This window comes from Cryptomeria japonica, chromosome 1 (assembly GCF_030272615.1).
Source record: "Cryptomeria japonica chromosome 1, Sugi_1.0, whole genome shotgun sequence".
NCBI lineage: Eukaryota > Viridiplantae > Streptophyta > Pinopsida > Cupressales > Cupressaceae > Cryptomeria > Cryptomeria japonica.
The window spans coordinates 684,987,908-685,011,872 of record NC_081405.1 but is presented as its reverse complement, the minus strand read 5'-3'; the positions used below and the strand labels follow the sequence as shown (position 1 = coordinate 685,011,872).

The 23,965-nt window shown below is 38.1% G+C and overlaps 1 protein-coding gene across 2 annotated transcripts in view; it reads right to left on the bottom strand.

Moving 5' to 3' along the window:
- Positions 1-354: 354 nt before the first annotated feature.
- The window catches only part of LOC131048853 (sister-chromatid cohesion protein 3), a 111,643-nt gene continuing 88,032 nt past the window's right edge, over positions 355-23,965 (bottom strand). For both annotated transcript variants that reach the window (XM_057982927.2, XM_057982928.2), the window contains exons 22-23: positions 987-1,453; positions 355-854 (exon numbers count right to left, since the gene is read on the bottom strand). In XM_057982927.2, coding sequence (XP_057838910.2) covers positions 675-854; positions 987-1,453 — 647 coding nt within the window. In that variant the 3' untranslated portion in view covers positions 355-674. The remainder of the gene's footprint in view (positions 855-986; positions 1,454-23,965) is intronic.

Below are 23,965 nucleotides of genomic sequence, written 5' to 3'. Positions count from 1 at the left end.
TTTTAACTATTTTAATTTCTATTTCAAATCTGATCAGGCATACGTTTCTAAATCTAGGGTAATTAATATATTGACTTCTTTATAATTTATATATTTATTAGCTTTAAAAAAAAATTAGGGTTGTTTTATTTCCCTACAGTAAGAAATCCCGACAATGTCATTGAAAATCATTGAGTTAATAGAACCACACTGTAACTGACTAAAGAAAAGTTCAGAAGAATTATTTTAGTAGAATAATTTTCCACAATAACCTACTAAGTACTTTAGAATACATATATGATGCGCCAGAAATTGGCATATTGCAGCTATCTAAACACAATACAAAGGTAAAAAGTGTGGAAGACAACAGTCAAATGATCCAAAAAGCTATGACATCTTGAAATTAAAGAGGCACGATAATACACAAGCAGTTTCAGAATTTGACCGATAGATTGCTTGAGCTGCTCAATGCTGTCAACACTAGTAATTTGGAATAACAAAATAAGCATCAAATCAAATCAGGCATGTGAGTTCTTGCTATTCATGAGGTCGAGCACAGCTTCACTAAAAGAGATGACTTCAGACATGGATGGGCATTTTCTAAAAGTCAAGAACCTACTCACAGCAAGTTCTTACATGGCTCATCTGCCAAGTTTTAGTTACAAGATGAACTACTATTTGCCATTACAGTATAATTACAGCCTAAGTCTTCTTGCACCAACAAATTCATCATCGATGTCTTCACTTGAAGACAAAAAGGTTTTGCTGACATTTTGGCCTGATAAATATTCCTTGCTGACTCTGCTATGATCTTCAGCTGAGGATGATGACATAGTTTTCCCATAATCTCCAGAATTGAAGTTCCTGGGAGCAGCCTATTCATTTAAAGAAAGGAAAGGTTAAATTACATAAGATTGGTGGTTATGAATAACAGTAATATAAATCAAATAAACTACTGTGTCACTGATCAACCAATTAATAAAAAATAAGTGCATTAAGAAACTCACCCTTGTATTGACACCACCTGCTGGTGTCTTCTCTGCCCGTAAACCAGAGTGAACAAATTGACTTTGTCGACCCAAGCCAATAGGTAATTGTTCCTCAGTAGCAGAAGCAAACAAATCATGTGCAACATTAACCTCTGCACCTATTGATCCTGACTCAGGTTGCGCTGATTCTGAAGTGTCAGTTCTTGTTTCTCGTAACGATTTTCCAGGAATCTTTGGCAAAGTCCGCCTTGCTTTTTCAGCACTCTCTGTTTTTGTTGCTTTTACATTCACAAATTTGGATGCTTGCCTTACATGAGACAATGGAGTATCATCATCTTCAGCTTCTGCATCCTCCTGATCTGATTCACTGTGTGCATCTTCGTCATCTGTCGAGTCCTGTCCTTCAAAAAGAATTTTCCCCTTCACAGCCTTAGCCTTTTTGGGACGAGGAATGTGATGCTTTGCAACAGATGCTTCCCTTTCTCCTGGACAAGGGCCAGCATAATAACAAGATTATAAAGATTTATGCATAACTTTCCCAATTCATGGAATTTATAGCAACTACTACAAGCCTAACTTAACAAAAAGGTTGATCATGCTATTCTTGCAAATCATGTAAACCTCGGCATAACTTAACAGTCATAGTAATTCCACAATTGCCACTAACAAAACAACATTATAACCCTTCCGAAATTTACGATTTCAATAAATTTATAAGCAAATCATTGTATATCCTGTCACTTCTATTATTTTTGCTTCTCTAAACAATTTGATTGTAAAAAGCTCATGAAGCATAAGGTAATAGCCCTAATTTCTAAAGCCACGTCCAGTGGCTGTGACGAGTGGAAGAGATGGAGTGTTACCACAGTTATGACCAAGGTTCAATTCCCCCAGAAACAACTGGGGCAAGCTCCTGTTGTGTTAATGCAGCGAAATGAAAGTGCACTCTTGTGTATATGCCCAAGAGTGGGCTCCTATTTGTGTCCCATGGGCTAAGGAGCCACTAAACCTTCATTGATCAAGAAAGAATTTATTATTCAAAGAAAGCCCTAAAATGTAGAGAGTTCTAATTAAGTGACTATACGGTTGCAAGGTAACCAGGAAGGATGATTGGGTACTTCTGTAGAGATAGATTTCTTAGAGAAGATAATTTAACAAATTTAAGCTTTAATCTAGAAACGAAAGAATGCCTGGATCAGTCAAACATGGGACTCGCACAGATTCTTATTAAATGCCTGCTGATACTCATATAATTAAAAAAAAATAGGCCATAACTGAGTTCAACTGAGGCCAAAATACTCTTTCCTATAGTTCCCTATATGCACTTGTAGACTTTTTGTGTTTGTAATTTGTACCACCTATAAGATCACTTGTTCGCATCAACTGCCATTATTAATCCAGACCTCAAATACTTTAATTTGGTCAATATCTGGAACACAAAGTCAAATAAAAACAATGAAAATTACTGTTTAAATTTTAGGCAGCATATTAATCGAAGAATTCTTTCCTGCATTTTCATTTTCGATGGAAAATACTAGTTTGTCATCTGTAAAATTGATGCAGTCCTAATTCAGGATCCCAGTTAAGGACTATAAACCAGGCAGCTCTTTACAAAAACTGAATAAAAAAAGATTACTGATAACATGAACATGCCAGAATATTCAGAAAACAGTATGTGACAGTACAACAGAATATTACATCAGCATTCTAGTCTCTACTAAGTGCTAACCCATCCAGGTGCTCAGCCTGTTACATCTTAGTCTCAAATTTCAACAATATTATACATCAAATTAACATTCTAGATACCAACAGGTACAGCCAATTCAGTGCTTCAAATACAAAATGAACTCAATTCTCATACTGTGAGCCTTTTTTTCCCACTTTGAACCCACTTTCCCTTATCCAGTCTCTTTTTATCCTTAAAACGACCTCTGAAATTGCCAGCCAACTAAAATTAGGTGCTGCCAGCCGCATCACACCAAAACCAGAGATTTCTTAAAATAGATATGGTGCAGAATAACAGTTTAATTCTGCCAGCAGGTTTCATGAATAATAGTAGTTATTAAGCCAGCAGTAACTGATGTCAGGTCAAAGTCAGAAAATTCAAAGAGCCACCCACTAGGAAGACTGCCAAAATAGATAAGGAAACACCCAGAATAATTCTGCCATAATCAGCAGTCAGAGGCATGGGAATATCAAGGGCTGCACCAGCAAAACAGGACCGGCAGGGAACCAAACTAGGAGAAATAAAGGAATTATCTCCATCTCCAGCCCCTGAAACACCAAAAAGAACCAAAGGAAAAGAACACAACCAAAAAATCAACACCCCAAACCTGAGAGATGCTGCCCCAAAACCCCACTCTGGTTTTAAAAAGAACATAAAGGTCATTTTCAAATGCACAGGATAAAAAGTAGAGATTTTTCCATTTATTTGGCCTGAAATAACAAAAACAACTTTTGTCCCCATATTTTTATGAATTTTTCATGAGTAATTAAATTTTGTTAATAATTTTGGTTTACCAAGTCAGTCCTGATACCGACAAATGCTACAATGATCAAAATAGACCTATGCATTCTCTGGAATCATTCTTTATGCATCTCAAGCACCATTTAAGATTATTTGCATATTTAAGTATTTTTTTATTTGCCGAGATCTTGCCCAGTCCCAAGTAAGAGTTGAAACTTTGGCCAGCAAGTCCAGTTCAAGTTTGCAAGCTATGATTGCGAGCTATGTTGCTGGATCCGCCTGTGGACAGGCCAGATCTGGGTCCAATTCGAACCAAATCCGTGATCCAGACCAGTCCGGCTACAGATTCAGACAAGATCCTAATCACTGAGATTTGGTTCAACAAGTAAGAACTAGGGATGAATCCAAGGGAAACTGGGAAAACCTGTCATTCCCTGCATGCTTTTCTAATTTTTTTTTGCAATTTTTTGCAATTTTCTTTGACTTTGACCTCAACACCATAAAACAAATTTTAAACCTTAAAAGTCACTTCTAATTCTCTTAAATATACCAAACACCAAATTTTTCAAAAATGCCAGAAACTCAGGTGAGGCAGTGCCCTGCAAAGGGGACGGCTGGCCGTCCCGCTGTCCCCCTTTTTCCAATGCAATTTAAAAAAAAAAAAACACTCAAATCACTTTAAAAAAACTGTGAAGGAGATCTTTTTTCCTAAATATTTGATCTGGTAAATCCTTTGTTTTATTTCTGCAAAATTACCCTGCATTTGTTGGTTAATGAATAGATAAATCTCTATTTGGAACTCTACACTATTTTGAGAGGATATTGTTGAACACACCACAAGACTAGGGGGTGGGAATCAATCCGGACCTCAAAATACTATACTCGTGAACAATTAACCTTCAAACGACAATTAACTTATCACTGCAATTATGAAACATGAAAGCATAAAGCACAATAATCACATGAACACCAAATTTACATGGAAAAACCACGGTGAGAATCATACTCACAATATGAATAATTGATTACAATGTTTAGGCTAAAGGCCAAGGAGCCCACTACCCCTGAAAGGACTTGCAAAACTAAGGCGCGCAACCTTAGGGCAAGTTACAAAGGATTGCACAAACTGCCAAAAGGAACATACCTTCCGATAGGAGCAAAGGAATAATGAATTGAAATGAACAAGATCTTCTGATCATGAAATTGTCCTTGAACCGTTGTGTCAAGCAACCAACATCATGGCAAACACATCTAACATCCATCACTGTCTCAAAGCTCTTCACAATTGTCTTTCGCACTTATGCTACACCAAATCTACTTGTGCATTATTCATATCCACTTCACATCAATTCACACACTTCCCATTGCTCAACTTATGCATCCGCACTCTTATTCATACAAGATTATTCATTGAAACCCTCAACTAGGTCGACCACAAACAAAATAAACAATATTACATAAATTAGGCCAGCCGGACCTATAACATCCATTGTGGTCCACTCAAAGAGATAAAGGGCACCCAAACAAATCACGACACATCCTTCACAAACAATTCCAACAACTAGCACACACTAACACATTCTCCAAAGTCGACATCAATTGAAACATGTAGATAAACAATAAAACGCGCCAACCAATCGGCCCAAAACATCTTCCAATGCACAAAACTCAATGTGGATCTACACACACTATAGTGACCCATATCATCATCCAAACTCAACCACCAAAGCCTATCCAAACCAAAAGGACATGATCCAAATACGATACACCACTTCAGTCAATAGAAAACCAACCTAGCTAACAACGCTTAACTCAAAACAACATAAATTCACTTGCCAATCAAACCATCACTAGAAAACTAAACTGGAACACTGCACAAGCCAAATGAACATGTCCTCCAAGCTGCAACACTGAAAACAAAATATTAGAGAACCGTCAAGCATTCTCTAGACCAAATCTGACAAACACCCCACTGTCAAAAACAACAACAGTTAGCTCTACCATCTAAACAACAGAGGCCCTGAAAACTTGATAGTGCAACATACACAAATCATAAGCATTATATCCAGAACCACACTCCATAATCTTCACATACCAAAGGAATGCAAACCATTCTTCCACTAGGACATTAAAAACTCTAACCTGCATAAATATTGTTTCCTGCATATTGAAACTTCCGCTACACCAACCTCCGGAAACACCTCAAACATGCACAACATCACTACCAGACCACACAAAAACATCAGAACACTCACTTCCAAACCATCTACAGCATATAGTGACATCACAGAGAATGCCTGTTAGGTTGACATCAATGACAACACACTACAACAATTCAAGTTTCCAACATTCTCCCCCTTTGTCATTCATGGCAACACCTATACCACCAACAGCAGATAAAACTTAAACTCACAACTGATCTCTCTCCCAATTTGTACCTCTCCCCCTGGATAAATGCACCATTTGAATGGATCTAGTTTAAAGGAGGGGCAATAACCTCTAACTTGTGCCGAAGATACTCAAAAGTCTCCTTCACCAAAAACCTTGGTAAAGATATTTGCAATCTGTTCCTTCGTAGGTACATACTCCAATCTGACTTCCTTATCTGCAACCTTCTCTCTTAAGAAATGATACTGGATTGAAATGTGTTTAGTTTTTGAATGCATTACCAAAATCTTTGAAAAATTAATAGTACTTGTATTATCACACATAATAGGAATTGCTTCACCATACTTCACCTTGATATCTCTAAGAGTTTGCTTCATCCACATGACTTGAGTACAGGAAGATGTTGTAATAAATTTTGCCTCTACAATAGATAATGACACTGAATCTTGTTTCTTAATCAAGCGACCAATCTGTCTCCCAAGAAAAATGTAGCACCACTTGTACTTCTCCTGTCATCAACACAGCCGACTTAATCAGCATTTGTATATGCTTTCAAAGTAAAATCATCATGCTTCTTATAACATAATCCATAATCTAGAGTCCCTTTCAAATATTTGAATATCCTTTTAACTACTCGATCATAAGATTTCTTAGGATTAGCTTCATATCTGGTAACCACACAAACAACCTGCATAATATCCAGTCTTGAAGCAGTCAAATACAATAATCCTCCAATCATAGATCTCTATTATTTCTGATCAACATTTGGGGATCCATCATCCTTGCTTAACTTACAATGAGTAGCCATAGGGGTTACAACTGATTTAGAATTCTCCATCCCAAACTTCTTCAACATTTCCTTGATATACTTCATCTGAGAAATGAAAATACGGTTTTTCTAATTGAGTAATTTGAAGACCAAGAAAAAATGGCAGCTCACCTATCATAGACATCTCAAATTCCTTCTGCATCTCTTCTACAAACTTCCTACATACATTATCATCTCCTCCATATATGATATCATCAACATACACAACAACAATCAATAGTTTATCACCTTCAATTTTGAAATAAAGATTGTTATTTGTAGTACCTTTTCTAAAGTTATTCTACAACAAATACCTATCCAACCTTGCATACCAAGCTCTAGGAGCCTATTTGAGTCCATAAAGCACCTTCTTGAGTCTGCAAACCATATCCAGATCTTCTGACAACTTGAATCCATCCGGTTGTTCAATGTATACTTCTTCAAGTTCTCCATTCAAGAATGCTGATTTGAGATCTATCTAATATACTTTAAAGTTCTTGTAAGCAACAAATGCAAAAAAACATCCTTATAGCCTTCATTCTTGCAAGCAAAGAGAATGTCTCCTCAAAATGTATGCCTTAACTTGTGAATAACCCTTACACATCAAACTTGCCTTGTTCCTTGTGATTTTTCCACCTTCATTCAGCTTGTTCCGAAACACCTACTTAGTTCCTATCACATTCTTATCCACCGGTCTAGGTACCCATTCCCATGTTTGATTCTTCCCTATCTGATTCAACTCCTCTTCCATTGCCTTAATCCAACTTTCATCCTTGCTATCTTCCACATAGATCATTGGTTCCACCTGAGATAAGAAACAATAGTTTGCTTGTTCATTGGTTTATGCACGTTGTCTTCTTGTCTGAACTCGATTATTCTTGTCTCCAATGATTTGTTCCTTTGAGTGATTCTTCCACACATACTTTGTTGGTGTCTTAGGTGTCTATTCAGGTTCTTTTTCTTCTGCACTTGTCTCTTATTTTTCTTCTTGAGCAGCGTTCTCTTCTACAACCACTGGAACAACTTCTATCTCAATCTTAGATTCAAGTATAGTCTCAGTCTGATGTCATTCTTCACTAACTCTGACATTTGCACTCTCAACAATCTTATTCAACTTCTTGTTCTAACATTGGTATGCTTTACTCCTTGTAGAGTATCCCAAAAAATATTCCTTCATCTGACCTTGCATCAAACTTCCCTAGATCTTCCTCATCTCTCCTTATGTAGCACTTGTTTCTAAAGATTCTAAAATACTTGATTGTAGGAGGTCTTCCATTCTATAGCTCATAAGGTGTCTTAGTGTGGTTCACTCTTATCTAAACCCTATTAAGAATGTAAACAACAGTATGCACAACCACTTTCCAATATGCATTAGCCAGGTTAGCATCCTTCATCATAGTTCTAGCCATTTCAACAACACTCCTATTCTTTCTACAACTCCATTCTACTAAGGGGTCTTGGGAGCAGAAAAATGTCTTCTACTACCATGCTCTTCGCAGAATCCATTAAATTCATTTGAAGCAAACTCTCCTCCTCTATCACACCTTAAACATTTGATCTTAGCATCAATTTGATTCTCAACCATAGACTTGAATATTTTAAACTTTTCTAAAACTTCAAAGAATTTCTCTTAAGAAAGTAACCAATGTCATTCTAGAATAATCATCAATAAGCACCATAAAATAACTTTCACCATTCAGTTTTCTTGTCCTTGTAGGTCCACAAAGATTTGTAAGAACCAGCTCCAAAGGTTTTGTAGTAGAATACTCTTTGTTCTTGAATCTACTCCTTGTTTGCTTTCCCAGCTAACATTCCCTGCACACAGTATCAATAGGTTTGATAATCTTTGGTAAATCCCTTACAACATGAGTAGAACTGATCTTCACCATATTGTCAAAGTTGATATGTCCCATCCTTTTGTGCCACAACCAACATTCACTGCTCTACACCAACATAAAACTGCTTCCACTATATTATATACCTTCTGCAACTAATCTTCTAGAATTTCCTTTTCTGATTTCACATCCAGACCCATGAAATATGAGTTTGTCACCCTTACCACACATCTGAATCATTAAGATCAGCGAATTTTCCAGATTATTTGATCATTTCATTTGATCAAATTCTCAATTGAAGTGGATGCGAAATCATTTACAAAAAGTTTTAGGACAGTTCAACTCAGCGATCTTGGGAAAATCAGACCTTACAACATATAAAATTCAGAGATCAGACCCTAAGCATCACACAATTCAGCCTGAAATTAGAAATCAGACGAATCAAAGATCATATCAGACTAGAGAATGTTTGATCAGACGTAATTCAGACTTTAATCAGACCTAAGACATCATTTGGTCAGACAAATCAGAGCACATAGGAGGTGAAAGATGGATGAAATTATGTATATGTTAGGTGTGTTTGATGCCTTCTTGTTTGTTTTGCAGGTGACAAAGGAGGAAATCAAAAGGGGAGGCCTAAATGTAGGAGATCAGAACAGCACTCCAAGGATGGTGTTTCAACATTGACAAATTTGAGCAAGTCAACAAGGAGATCCACACAAAAGTTGCAATGAGTTTACTAAGGAATGGAATCGTGATCAAAACCTATAAGGATCCATCAAGTTGATAAGGCAAGAAAGAAGGTTAGAACTTAAATATCACAAGAGGATGATAGGTCAAGGCTACGTCAAGAAGGAGTTTCACCACTGAGAGTCGAGGGTCAAATGATGCGAGAGGATGGACAGATGATCCATCAACAACACACGAAAGGGAAAGGTTTCACAATTTGAAGGATAGGTTCAAGGGAGCATCACATAGTATACATCGAAACATCACCAAGAAGACAACTAGCAGTGGGGCGAGTTGATCAAGTCAGGTTGAGCAAAGCAAGATAAGAAGGCAAAGATAGAGGATTGACTTGACCGTGATAATGCCTTCATCATCATCACAGCAAGCTTGAGATGTTGAGCATCAAGAGATATTGCTCGAAGCATCAACACTCGCTTGTGGTGAGGTGTCGAACCTACTTCCATCACAAAGTCCATCACAAACACTTTGTGTTGATCTACCAAATACAAGCAAGCTGAGGTGGCATCCTTGTCATCACCAACCAACCAAAGGATTCCACATCAACTCGTATAAATTCAATGTATCTGAATCATCCTATGATGGCAAAAAATTCGAGATACCTAGCCTCATTTCCTAATGGTTCACATTCAAAGGTGGACATGTGTCCCAATTAAATGTAATTTTCTCAATGGTCAAAGGGAGTTGTTTTAACAAACCCTAATTAGGTTTTCATCTTGTAATCTCGGCCATTGATTGTGAATCAATCTGAGCCATTCATTGTAAAGAGCTATTTATATAAGGCTCAATTTTCTCATTTGTAAAGGTTAATAGTAGAAGATGAGAAGAGTAGAAGAATAGATAGAATAGAAGATAGAGGTTAGAACAAAGTAGGAGAAGAAGAAATTGTTGAATATACTCTTCTCATTGAAGATATTGTGAAATGTGTTGTTTCAACAAGTTGCATGGTTTCTATTTCTCATTTTCTTTAATATTGATTAGATGGATGGAAGATCTTTGTGAATGATTAAAGGTGAAATTCGTTTATCCATACCACTAGCGATTTGCTGATTGAAAGTTTGCCTTGTGTGGTCAACTAGAATCCTTAAATGAGTTTAACTTCAATTGCTATGCACACCTTGATATGCATTGCCTTGATGGTATCCTTGTTGTTAATAGTGATTTGAACATCATGTGCTTACCTTAGGAGATCGCACTAAGCTTTGTGGAGTTGTTGCTTTGCATGTCAAATCAAGGCTTAGTTGAATTTCACCCAATCGTTCAATGTCTCTTGCATTCTTAGGAGTAGTGTAGTCTTCTTAAACCCTATCCTCTTGCCCTTTTTAAATCAAGTTAATTTCCACGTTCCAGCAACATCCAAACATTAAACATTCAAGTACTCAACGTAAGTCTCCCTTGGATTACTAGCAAATCACATCAACCATTGAGCTATCTACACGTCAAGATTGACAATAGAAACCTTGGAGTCATCTCAGTTGATCATCTAATTTAGCATCCGAGGAGATTTTGATCAAGATAGGATACAATGCCTTTGGTATTTTATTCTATGTTGCATAGTGCATAAAACACATCAACAAAATTGGCACTGGGAGGGCAAATGTTAGCATATGATGCATATCCACAATTGCATTTGAGTAGCGTTGCTCACTACAGAAGAGTGAATGATGCCTTCACCATGCACATTGTAAGAACATTACAAGGAGGCAGTCATATTAGATTATCCGAAGAGGCTATGAAGTTAATAAAGATGTATGGTTCATGGTACACTCAATTCCCAAAATTCACTTATTTGAGAATACAAGGATGCTCTTCATATGCCTATCGTCTTCCTAGATATCCTACAGATAGAATGGTGTTGTTAGAAGTATCTAGGCAATTGCTAGAGTATGATGCAATTGAGAGGAGAAGGAAGAAAGCAAAAACCACCTTCCCCATCATGATAGGGAAATCATTTGAAACATGCTCCACCATATCAGAAGCACAAGGATCAAAGGATGAATTGCAATACTACAATCTCAGGACACATACATCAAGGAGCAATTTTGATCCCTGCCACAACATCAGGATAGTGAACAAGGAAAGATTTCATCATTTCATGCATGTTGAGGATCATTGGGCTAATGCAGTTGATGACTATGAGATAAGAGAAAGGGCATATTCAAGACTATCTCTTAAATTGATCAGACAAACAAAAGTGTTGCTAGTGCCAGATCAGCTGGAAGGGGATGAAAATGTTGTATTGCTACATTTTAGAAAGGATAAGGACAGGCCTCTTTCTTCATTAGACTGGTCTGCCCCTGAAGTTACTCAACCTGAAGTAATCAATCAAATAGTAATAGACAACACTAAAAAGTGGATACTTTATCAAGCTGACAAGTTAAGAGAGAAAGGCATTACTTTGAAATATGATTCGATGGAGAATGAAGAATCATCATCCGACAAATATGAAAATTCAGAAGAATCTCAAGGTGAAAGCATGGAGAATGAAACAAACACACAAGAGAAAAGAAATCAGAAAGATATTCCTGAAATTCACAAGCTCGAGGAAAGAAAAGGAAGGGAATGCATGATGATTCAGCCCAGCGAAAGAAACAAAAGTCAGCAAGTACTCAATCCACTACTAGCACTCGTTTCGTAAGAGAAGTGGATCTCTTTGAGGATATGAATGCAACTTCAAGAGAAAAGTACACATTGCAAGAAGATGAAGAAGTCACTCAAAATTTGCAAGATAGGAGTGTCAACGAATCCAATGAAACCAACCAACAGAATAATGGGGAGGTCAACTCACCACCTCATGATGAAGAGCCTACATATGATCAACAAACTAATACAGTTGGAGAAGTGCAAGGCATGGATATTGATGATCAAAACCAAGAACCTCATGAAGATCCATTCATAGCCCCTGAAGGAAATCAGCAGCAATCTGGATTAGAAGAAGTTGATGATCAAAGCAACCAAGTGCTCGAATGGTTGAAAGAGAGAATGAAGAAGAAAACTGTAACAATAATTGATGAGGTTAATGATGCAAGAGCATCCCCAGTTCATAGCAATCTTGCATCAACCAAAAATATTTTCCTTCTTGTTTTCCTTTATGTTTGCAGTTTCAGCATTTCTTTCTGTGTGTCCCAGTTTTGGCTCATTGGATCATGTGTAGTTGGATTCTACTTGAACACTTGATCATCTTCCTTGTTCCCAAACCGCAAAGCATTTGGATCTTTTTCCGGCAAGTTATCTCTATCGGTTTCCATGACAGTTTCCTATTACCCGTTGACAATTTCCTGTTACCTGTTGCCTAGACCCATTTGCATTTGTGATCTACCGAACCCCTTCCGTAGCTTGTGGAGCCCTGAGTGTTGATTTCGATGTTTCTTGGCATGTAGCTGACCTTTTACCATGATCTACACTTCATCCTTTGGATTTTTCGGAGGAGTCTCTTGGCGAAGGCCGACCTTGTTGGTTTTACACGTTAGGTCTTGTTCTTCGGGTTTTGATCCCTTTTTGGGCTGACCGGATCCCCTTGGATCGTATAAATCATTGTAATTGAGCATTAGAATGTAACAATCGAACAATCAAGTAGTTAGACTGAGCATAGAAGATAGATCTTAAGATTGAAGGTCCCGGTTGTGACCTATTCTGTACTTTGAGCATGTTTTAGCATGCCTGTGAGCCGGTTTCTGTAACCCAATAGTGACTGGATTGTTGTAATCAGTTTTCATGAAATAAAAACAATTTGTTATGTATTTCCTCAATCATATCTATGTGTTTCCATTGTGCTTACTCTTGCTAACCGGTCCGGATTGATCTCTTTGAGGTCCCTCCTAACCGGTGACTGCTTCAAGTGGTATCAGAGCGAGTTTTCCTTCCGAAGATTGTGTGTCCTGAGGTTTTTGTTGGAGGGTGGCAGACTGTGGATCCGACTTGCAACTGCAAAGGACTAGCGTAAACGATGGCACGAAGAGGAACTAGGAATGGTGGAGCACGTGGAAATGTAGACCCTGTTGTGATGGAAATGTTGCGAGGGATAGCAACCCGGTTGGAAGCCATGGAGATAGCCCAGAGTAGAAGCCGACATATTGAAGATGTAAGTGAAGATGAAGGAGAAGAAGCCCCGACAGAACAAGTAAACCCACCGATGGTTGCTCCAGATGAGGAAAGGTTTTTGAGGGTTTTGAGTAGGGCGAATACTAAACCTCATTTTACCCCACCGGAATATGATGGAAAATTGGATTCGGATGAATTGATGGATTGGATCTCGGAGATGGAGAAATACTTTGATTTTGAAAACACTGCAGAAGAAAGGAAGGTGAAATATGTCTATACCTGGTTGAAAGGTCATGCATCTCTTTGGTGGGAACATTTGCAGGTTGATAGACAAAGAAGAGGTAAAGAGAATATTAAGACATGGGATCGGATGATTGCTAAGTTGAAATCAAAATTTATGCTGATTATCAAGTGAATCTGTTCCGAAAGTTGCAGAATCTGTTCCGAAAGTTGCAGTATTTGAGACAGAAGGAATCTAGTGTGAAGGAATATACCAAAGCATTTTACAAGTTGAATATTAGATCCGGACATGCTGATGATGAAGTTGAACAAGTTGCAAGATATTTGAATGGATTGCGGGTGTCTATGTCTATACAAGATGAACTTAGTTTGATCAAATTAGAGACTGTTGAAGAGGCTTACAAAAGACACGAGCAGAGGCAGAGAGGCAGAGGTGGAAGGTTTACCGGAGGAAGATTTCAAGGAGGAAGAGGATATACCGGAGGTAAAGGAACCTATACAGATCAGAAGAAGGACAAGGAAGTGTTCAAAAAAGGTAATTCATATCGGAAAGATGATAGAAATTTCTATCAGAGGAGAGAACCGGATGGCTACCGGAATGAGAATTTTGGAAGACTAGACAAGAGAACATTTAGAGGAACTTGCTTTAAGTGTGGAGGAAAAGGACATCGTGCTTTCGAGTGTAAGAAGACAGAGAATACCGGAAGAGCAGCAATGGTGGAAGAAAACCCCACCAGATCAGACAATAAACCGGAAGATGGAGAACTGTTGATGATGAGGAGAGCTTTGTGTCATACCGGAAGAGATAAAGAGCCCTTGCAGAGGAAGAATTTGTTCAAGATCAAATGTAAGGTGTCCGGTAAGTGTTGTAAAGTTGTTATTGATAGTGGTAGTTTAGATAATCTTGTTTTAGAAGAGAGGGTGAATAAGTTGAATTTGGAAAGATTGAAACACCCTAAACCTTATCAGATAGCATGGATTCACGATGAACATAAGTTGTTAGTAAGTGAGCAATGTTTGGTGAAATTGAAAATTGGGAATTATCATGATGAAGTCTTGTGTGATATTATGCCTATGGATATTTGTCATCTTTTGTTGGGTAGACCTTGGTAGTTTGATAGACACGCAGTACATGATGGGAGGAAGAATACATACACCATTGTGGCCTGTAGTTTGATAGACATGCAGTACATGATGGGAGGAAGAATACATACACCATTGTGGCCAATGGGATGAAGCAAACCTTGTTGCCTTTGGAGGAACCTTTGAAGAATGAAGTTTGTACGAATGCTAGAATCTTCTTGGTAGATGGAAGGAAATTACTGGATGGATTGAGACATGAGAATGTGTGTTTTGCTTTAATTCCTAGGAAGACTGAGAATCCGGAGCATGAAGAGGAACAACCAGAAGAGATAAAAGATTGGCTGACAGAATATCAAGACATCATTTCAGATAATGTACTTGATGGATTGCCACCTGTGAGAAGTATCAGTCATTGCAAGGACCTGGTTTCTGGAGCTAGTTTGCCTAACAAAGTTGCACAGCAGATGACACCGACAGAGAATGAAGAACTGAAAAGACAAGTGTAGGAGTTGTTGAAGAAACGTTTGATTAGAGAAAGTCTCAGCCCTTGTGCAGTACCAGCAGTATTAGCACCTAAGAAGAATGGAGAGTGGAGAATGTGTACTGATTCTAGAGTAATAAACTAGATCACAGTGAAATACCAATTTCCTTTGCCCAGGAAGGATGACATAATGGACTGTTTGAGTGGAGCCAAATACTTTACAGAGATAGATTTGAAGAGTGGATATCATCAGATCACGATCAGGCAAGGAGATGAGTGGAAGACGGCATTCAAGACAAATGAAGGACTGTATGAATGGTTGGCGATGCCTTTGGGGTTAACTAATGCACCGAGTACTTTCATGAGGCTAATGAATGAGATATTGAAGAAATTCTTGGGTAAGTTTTTTATTGTATATTTGGATGACATTCTGATTTTCAATAAGACAAAAGAGGAGCATTTTTTGCATTTGAGACAAGTTTTGCAAAGGTTGAGAGAAGAAAAGTTGCCGATAAATATTAAGTGTACTTTCATGAAGGATGAGTTAGTCTATTTGGGATTTGTGAAATCTGAGGATGCTTTGAAGATGGACCTTTAGAAAGTAAAAGCAATTGTTGAGTGGCCTACACCGGAAAGCATTGGAGAGGTAAGATCATTTCATGGATTGGCTAGTTTCTACCGGAAGTTCATCAGAAATTTCAGTTCAGTTTGTAACCCTATGACTGAGACCATGAGGGGAGATCGGAAGGAACTCAAGTGGACCACCGAAGCAAACAAAAGTTTTGAACTATTGAAGCAGAAAGTGACTAAGCAGCCTGTGTTAGCTTTACTGGATTTCAATAAAGTATTTCAAGTGGATTGTGATGCAAGTGGAACAACAATAGGAGCAATCTTGAGTCAGGAAGGGAGAGCAGTAGCTTATTTCAATGAGAAATTGAATGATGCCCGGAGGAGATATTCAGTGTATGATCAGGAGTTTTATGCCATAGTTCAAGCCTTGAAGAAGTGGAGACATTAAATATTGCCTAAGGAGTTTGTGTTGTATACGGATCATCAAGCTTTGCAATATTTGAACAGTCAGAGTAAGTTGAATCAGAGACATATGAGATGGGTAGAATTCTTGCAGAGTTACACCTTTGTGTTGAAGCATAGAAGTGGAAAATCTAACAAAGTTGTTGATGCATTGAGTAGGAGAAGGAATTTGCTGACAAAGATGAGAGTGATAGTATTAGGATTTGAAGAATTGAAGACCTTGTATGATGATGACCCAGATTTTGCAAAACCTTGGAGAGCATGTAGAGAACCGGTTATGGTAGATAGAAGCAAGTGGTTGGATTACTTCATTCAGGATGGGATGTTATTCATAGGAGTTCAATTATGCATACCTAAGAGTTCTATGAGGGAGAATCTGATAAAGGAGAAACATAGTGGAGGATTAGCTAAACATTTTGGTATTGACAAAACAGTAGCATTGGTGAGTGAGCAATACTTTTGGCCCCAGATTCATAAGGATGTTAAGAAATATGTGCAAAGTTGTAGAGTTTGTCAAGTTGCAAAGACTAGTGGTCAGAATGTGGGATTGTATAAAGTTATAAACCTTTGACAGTACCGGTAAGACCTTGGGAGGATATAAGCATGGATTTCATACTTGGATTACCTAAAACACCGAGAGGGAATGATTCTATATTTGTGGTAGCGGATAGATTCTCAAAGATGGCTCATTTCATACCTTGTAAGAAGACATCAGATTTATTACATGTAGCAAACCTATTTTTCAAGGAAGTAGTGAGATTGCATGGATTACCTAAGAGCATAGTTTCAGACAGAGACGCTAAGTTTGTTGGCTATTTTTGGAGAACACTTTGGAAGAAGATGAAGACAGATTTGAAGTTCAGTTCTACTTTTCATCCACAGGCTGAAGGACAGACAGAAGTAGTTAACTGGAGCTTGGGAAATTTGTTGAGATGTTTAGTTGGAGATAAAACCGGAAATTGGGATTTGATCCTTGCACAAGCAGAGTTTGCCTACAACAATTCAGTAAACAGGAGTACCAGAAGAACACCTTTTGAGATTGTTACCGGAGTGCATCCTAGAGGTATATCAGAATTAAGGGATATTGACAATGAAGACCGAAGAAGTTCAGAAGCAGAAGACTTTGTAGATCACATGGCAGCCTTGCATATTCAAGTTAAGCAGCATTTGGAAGACATGAACAACAAGTATAAGGAGAAGGCAGATGAGACGAGGAGACATAAGGAATTTGAAGTTGGCGATGAAGTGATGGTATATCTGAGAAAAGAAAGATTCCCGATTGGAACTTATAACAAATTGCAAATGAAAAAGTTTGGACCTTGCAGGATTTTGAGGAAGTTCAGTTCTGGGAATGCATATGAAGTGGAGTTACCGGATAGTCTCAGTATTTCACTTGTGTTTAACATTGCAGATCTTCATGAGTATCATGAACCAAAATTCAGTGAGGACAATATTGCAGACTTGGAGAAACAGTTGCCTCGGAAGGAACCAGATCAGATTGAAGACATTTTGGACAATAGGATTGGGCGTAGTACCCGGAGCAGTCAGTATAGGGAGTATCTTGTGAAGTGGAAGGATAGACCAGTTGAAGATTCATCTTGGATTTCTTAGGCAGAGGTAGACCGCCTTGGTTTTTCTCTGACCCCAGCAAAGTGAGAGACTCACTTTTTTTCAATAACCCCGAATGTCTGATGCAGAAGCATCCCCCGTTCATAGCAATCTTGATTCAACCAAAAATATTTTCCTTTTTGTTTTGCTTTCTGTATGCAGTTTCAACATTTCTTTCTGTGTGTCCCGGTTTTGGCTCACCAAATCCTGTGGAGCTGGATTCTACTTGAAGACTTGATCATCTTCCTTATTCCCAAACCACAGAGCATTTGGATCTTTTTCCGGCAAGTTATCGCTATCGGTTTCCATGACAATTTCCTGTTACCGGTTGCCTAGACCTATTTGCATTTGTGATCTACCGAACCCCTTCAGTAGCTTGCGAAGCCCTGAGCGTTGATTCTAATGTTTCTTGGCATGTGGCCAACCTTTTCCCATGATCTACACTTCATCCTTTGGATTTTCCAGAGGAATCTCTTGGCAGAGGCCGACCTTGCTAGTTTTTTATCCCTTTTTGGGTCAACCAGATCCCCTTGGATCGTATAAATCATTGTAATTGAGCATTTGAATGTAACAATCGAACAATCAAGTAGTTAGACTGAGCATAGAAAATAGATCTTAAGATTGAAGGTCCCGGTTGTGACCTATTCTGTACTTTGAGCATGTTTTAGCAAGCCTATGAGCCGGTTTCTGTAACCCAGTAGTTACCGATTGGTTGTTATCAGTTTTCATGAAATAAAAACAATCTGTTTTGCATTGCCTCCATCATATCTCTGTGATTTCGTTGTGCTTACTCTTATTGACTGGTTCGGATTGATCTCTTTGAGGTCCCTCCTAACCGGTGATTGCTTCAGTTAAAGATTTGGATACCAAGGGTGAAACAGAATAAAAAAAAGAAGAAGCCTAAGAAGTACTCTAAAATTATGAATGATGCTTCTGGTTCTCGGGTGGTGCAAGTGGCTACTCCCAAAGTTGATAAGCCAAGAGATCAGATTACAGGAAAAGACTATGATATAAGGGAAATAGATATTGGTCCTATCACTCAAACTCAAGTAGTTGAAGAACTTAGAGGATCAGTCTCTAACATGGAAGAACAATTGAGAATAGAGATTGAAAAGAGGAAGCAATTGAACGAGGAGAACAAGCAATTGATAGATTATATACAACGCATGTCATCCCAGCAGGAGGATCCATCCCACCTCAAATACTCTCCAAGGAAGCAATTGAAGGAGTACAAGAAACAAGGGTGATAGAACAAGCTACCAAAACATGGATTGAGAACGCTTTCAAAAAATCCAGCCTGTTCACTCAAGAGTTCATGCAAACATATGACAAGGTCACTACATTCTTGTGTAGGATTCAAAACATCATGGAGATATGGGAAGAGTTTCAAAACATTTGAGACAAGACTATACCATGTTTGCAAGTGTTGAAAGAAGTTCCCAAGCAAATGCTAATAGATGGTGGAATTATGGAAGCAAAGGCAACATATGATTTCAATCGGTGGTATTGTGTCTTAATGACACGAAAGGAGACTCTTGATAAGACAACACATGATTGTGTTAGAATGGAAGAAACACTCAAGGAGATTCAAGATTAGTACATTGTGTCAACTAGGGACATGTTTGTATGAAAGATCCCCAACTAAAGTCTGATCTGAATTCGCTGATAGTTTCAAATCTTAAACTTTGACCAGCGATGAGGATGATTGGATTTTTGTTTTGTTTTTGAATTGTTTCTAATTTTTTTGTGTTTTTTAATGCCTTGTCTGGAGATGTATGCAAGAAATGCAATGAAAGAATTGACTGAAATAGAGTTGAATATTCTGAAAACTTTTAACAACTACAGAAACAAATTTTGGAAGCTTTATTATCCAAAGAGAACAAAGTTGCATACCAGGTGATCCCACGCCTATCCTGGAATAAGGGTTTTATTGACAATTTGCAAAATAATGGCTTCCAATGCAATTCAACTCCTCCAATGAAATTTATTCTCCTTAGTAATAATTATCTAAAACAATTTGATGATCAGACAGGAGATCTGAAGCTTATTCCAAATACTTGCCAGGAGACTTCATCCAAATTGCTTCCAAATCCCTCATAATTTGCTGATTGCTTCCAAATGTGCTGAGATTTGTCCAAATTGATTGCCAAATTATCTTAGCTATGCCCTGACGATGATTTTACCAACAATTACTGCTTCAAAAACCCTCCCAATTATTTATTTGAATCTCTAGGCAGCTAAGGATGGTACGGCTGCCCTAGGGAGAGATACGGCTGTCCAAAAATGTTTCCTATCTGCTCAAAAGTGCCAATAAACTGCCCAGATCTGAGCCTCAACCTCTGAAATTGCAGAAAGATCACACAAACCCTCTGAAAATGGTCCTCTAGACCTGATTTGAAGGTTTCCTTGAGTGCTGACTTGATAGAAATAACTGGGGTTTCGTCCAACTTGCCCAAAATTGAAGGATTTCGTCTCCAAACCTGCTGTACCTGATATGGCAGCAATTAATAAAAATCTCCAAAAACATAATGCCAAAGAATTCCACGTACAAGTCCTTATGTCTCCCAATTGCCCTAATTTGAACCCTCATAGCATCTTTTGAGATCCCAATGGAATCTTTAATTCCTCCAAGGGTACGTACAACATGAGGGGTCCATTAAATATTAAAGTGGGCCACTTTTTAAAATATAATTCACTTAGGAAAGTGTGCCAAGGGAGTAATATAAAGTTATTTATTTTAAATAACTTATAACTTAACTTTTTTCTATTTTTAGAAAAAGTTAACTTACTTTATTAACTTACCAAAGTCATAAAAATGACTAGGTATAAGATTCCCTTTGGCAAGTAGACCATCCCCAAACACTAAAATTCACCTGTGGAGATGAGTGTCAAGTGAATTTCCTTTCCTGAAAAGTTACTCAGGGAGTGGGGAGAGTGGGGACATTACATTGTACAAGACATGCTTGATGAAGAAGGTTTTAGTGTTGATGAGTTGCATAGCAAAATAAAATCTATCTTCTTCCCAGCCACGGGTTTCTCAGATGCTCTCTTGAGTGGTGTGTATTCATTCATGGTCTTCATGTAAGTATTTCGAAAAACAAGAAGTAGAATGGCAAAAGGTCTTTGCCGCTTGTGCTAACACATTGGAGGTCATCGAGTTCAAGCTTGACAACATGCCTAGATTGTCCATGGAGGAGCTCAACACAATTATGTCTAGGTTCATTGCATTCGCCATCAAGGAGAGAGACCAAGGAAATGATCTTCTAGAAGAAAATTTGTTACAATCCTAGTTGGCATGAATTTTGCTATTGGTTCTTTTTTCATGAAATTTTGTGCCAAAAGGTGTCCATTTCCCATTGGCTGATTTTAAAAATTAGTTGGCTGGCTACAACTAACCCTAATTAGGATTTAATCTTAGCCATTCATTTTAGGGCAATCTTAGCCCTTTATTTTATTTTGGAGCTCTATATAAGCTGCCAATATTTTTATTTGTAATAGAATGAGATAGGAACAATTGTTGTTATTTTGCTGTTGGATTGATATAAAGCATAGTTGAACTACTTGCCTAAAACAAAAACTCACCAAGGCCTAAAAAAAACTCGGCAACTTAAAAATTGCTTAACTATAATTAGAAATGCATTTTTTTGCAAAATTCAATGAGATGCATCCAATGAGTAAATAAATGAGTACACAAAAGAAACAAGTTGAGTCTAGATATATTTGAAATGCACATTGGGTACAAAATGGCATCCTCTTGTGGAATGTCGATGGTTGATAGACTGAAACAAAACGAAATTGCAACTTGTTTTTGTAAAACTAAAAGTAAATACTACATCAAAACATTTTACATCTTCCTCTTCCCAGCTCTAGTGAAAACCAAGGGAGAGATAGCACTAGAGGGTCTAGTCCTAGGAGTTCAATGTGGCTCGTCTGCCTCACCAAAATGAGGTTGAGGGTAGCACCCCTTGCGGTGGTTTGAGGGGGAGAGAGTGAGGAGTAGAGAGATAAGTCTAGATCTTGGGGGAGAGAGGAGAGAGTAAGATAGAGAGTGATAGAGAGAGGGGATAGAGGAAGAGTGATAGGGAGGTAGGTCTGGAATTCGATGCAGATAAAGTGAGTGAGAGAGAGTGAGAGAGAATGCTGATAGGAGTCTATTGATAACTGAAATTTGACTAAGTCTGAAAATTTAAAAGATCTTCTAAAATCTAGAATTTGCATTATGACTCCTAGAGATCTGAAACCACTCTCAAACATCCTGCCAATATATACATAAAATATAACTTAAAGTATACTTAAATGTTATATTTCATGTATATATTTTGATAAAGGGAATGAGACTGGCTTGGAAAAAAAAAATAGATAATATTTTCATGTGTTTGGGCCTCTTTTTTTAATGTAGCCGAGTTTTTCCTAGAAACTCACCATGTTTTTGTGAAAGACTTGCCAAAAGCTTTGCGAGTTTTTCCTACGAGTTAATGACATAAATACTCGCAGAGCAAAAAAACTCACGAGTTAAACTCGCCGAGTACTCTACGTGTATTCCTTCTATGATATAAAGACATTGAAGTGTGGTGATTTTATATTCTATCTTTAGAGAATTTGCATGGTTATTCATCTTCTCAATTCAAAGTTTAAATTTGCTTTAAGTATCTTAGTTGAATGATAGAACGTTGTGTATGATTCATGGTGAAACTCATATGTTCAAACTACTTGTGCTTAACTGATTGTTAAGTGCTTTGTGTGGTCAACTGAATATTCATATAAACTTAACTTCAATTACTATTCAAGCATTGATATGCATTCAAGTGATGGTGCCTATGTTTGTTGATAGTAATTTGAAAATCATTTAAATTCTGTCAGAAGATTGCATTAGTCTTTGTGGACTTGTTCTTTGTATGTCAAAGCAAAGACTAGTAGAGTTTCATCAAAAGTTATCCTTCGTCCTAGCATTCTCAGGCATAGTTTAGTATCTCTGACGTACCTAGACGCGTAGGGGAAGAGCCGTTGAGAGGAGGCCGTTGTTGGTCTGCAAGCTTTGACCTGGTTTTGGAACAATTGGTTGCAGTTGAGAACCTCTTCCGTTCACACTGGAGTCTATCATGACCAATTTTGATGCCATTTGCAAGGCGTAAGTAGGAACATTGCGCAGCTATATTTCCAATTCACACTCGAGTCTATCGTGGCCAATTTTGATGCCATTTGCAAGGCGTCAGGTTGCTTCGGAAGAACCTGATTCGCAAAATTGCAGGACAACTAGAGAGTGTGTGCCAAAGGAGTGGAAGGAGGGGAAGCCGGAACAGAGCAATCAAATTGCAAAGGGACTAAGATAGCACAGATCACAAAGTTTGAGAGAACAAAGCGAAGAGGTGACATACCAAACGATTGAGGTGGCAGAAGCAAAAGATGGTCGAAGCCGTGATCGTTGACTGAGCCCAAAACCTTGGAATGTTGTGAACATTGGCAGTGATGGTCTGAGTTGTGATCATTGGTAATGAACGATGGTTGCGATGGTGATGGTCTAAGCTGCGATATATGGCTAAGATCATTGATTTGATAAACTAGCCTGGGCGAGGGTACGGGAGGGTTGGCTAAAGCAGAGGACACCTTAGAATGACCCGCCTTACATTTATGTTGCCAAGCAAAAAACTTCTTTATTTGTCTCCTAACACATTCGGATTGTTTGCCCATGGATCTAGCGTGAGACGTACTGTCAAGGCGAATCCAAAGGTCTAGACACAATGCTGAAGCGAGCTTCAAATGAAGAGGCAGCAACCCGGAGTTCAAAAAATTGATTAACCTTCTGGTCGATTTGATGACCGATCTAAGAAGGGAAAGAGAAGCCCGATTGAAGATGCGCTTGGTGTAGGCATTCGAAAGGTGATGGGAAATTTTGACAAAAGATGGGATCAGATGAGAGTCTCTGCATCTTTTTACAGATGCCAGATCTGCAACCTTCTTTTCTAGCTTAATCCTTAAAAACTCCAGTTGTTTAGATTTTAAAGATAATTCCCTCCCATGAAGGGCATCGATTAATGCAATCAGATTTCCACAATCCATAAAATAATTCTTATCATGCTTCTGGAATAGATTGTGTGCACAAATTTTTTATCATCAACATTTCGAATCACTCAGCGATTCATCATCAGGATGAGAAAGAGTCCAAAGGAGATGAAAGATGGCAAGTTGCAGATCCAGGCAAAATAAAAAGATGAGAGAAGGAAGAGAGAGAAAGATAGCACATTGATTGAGGAAGAGAATAAAAATAAA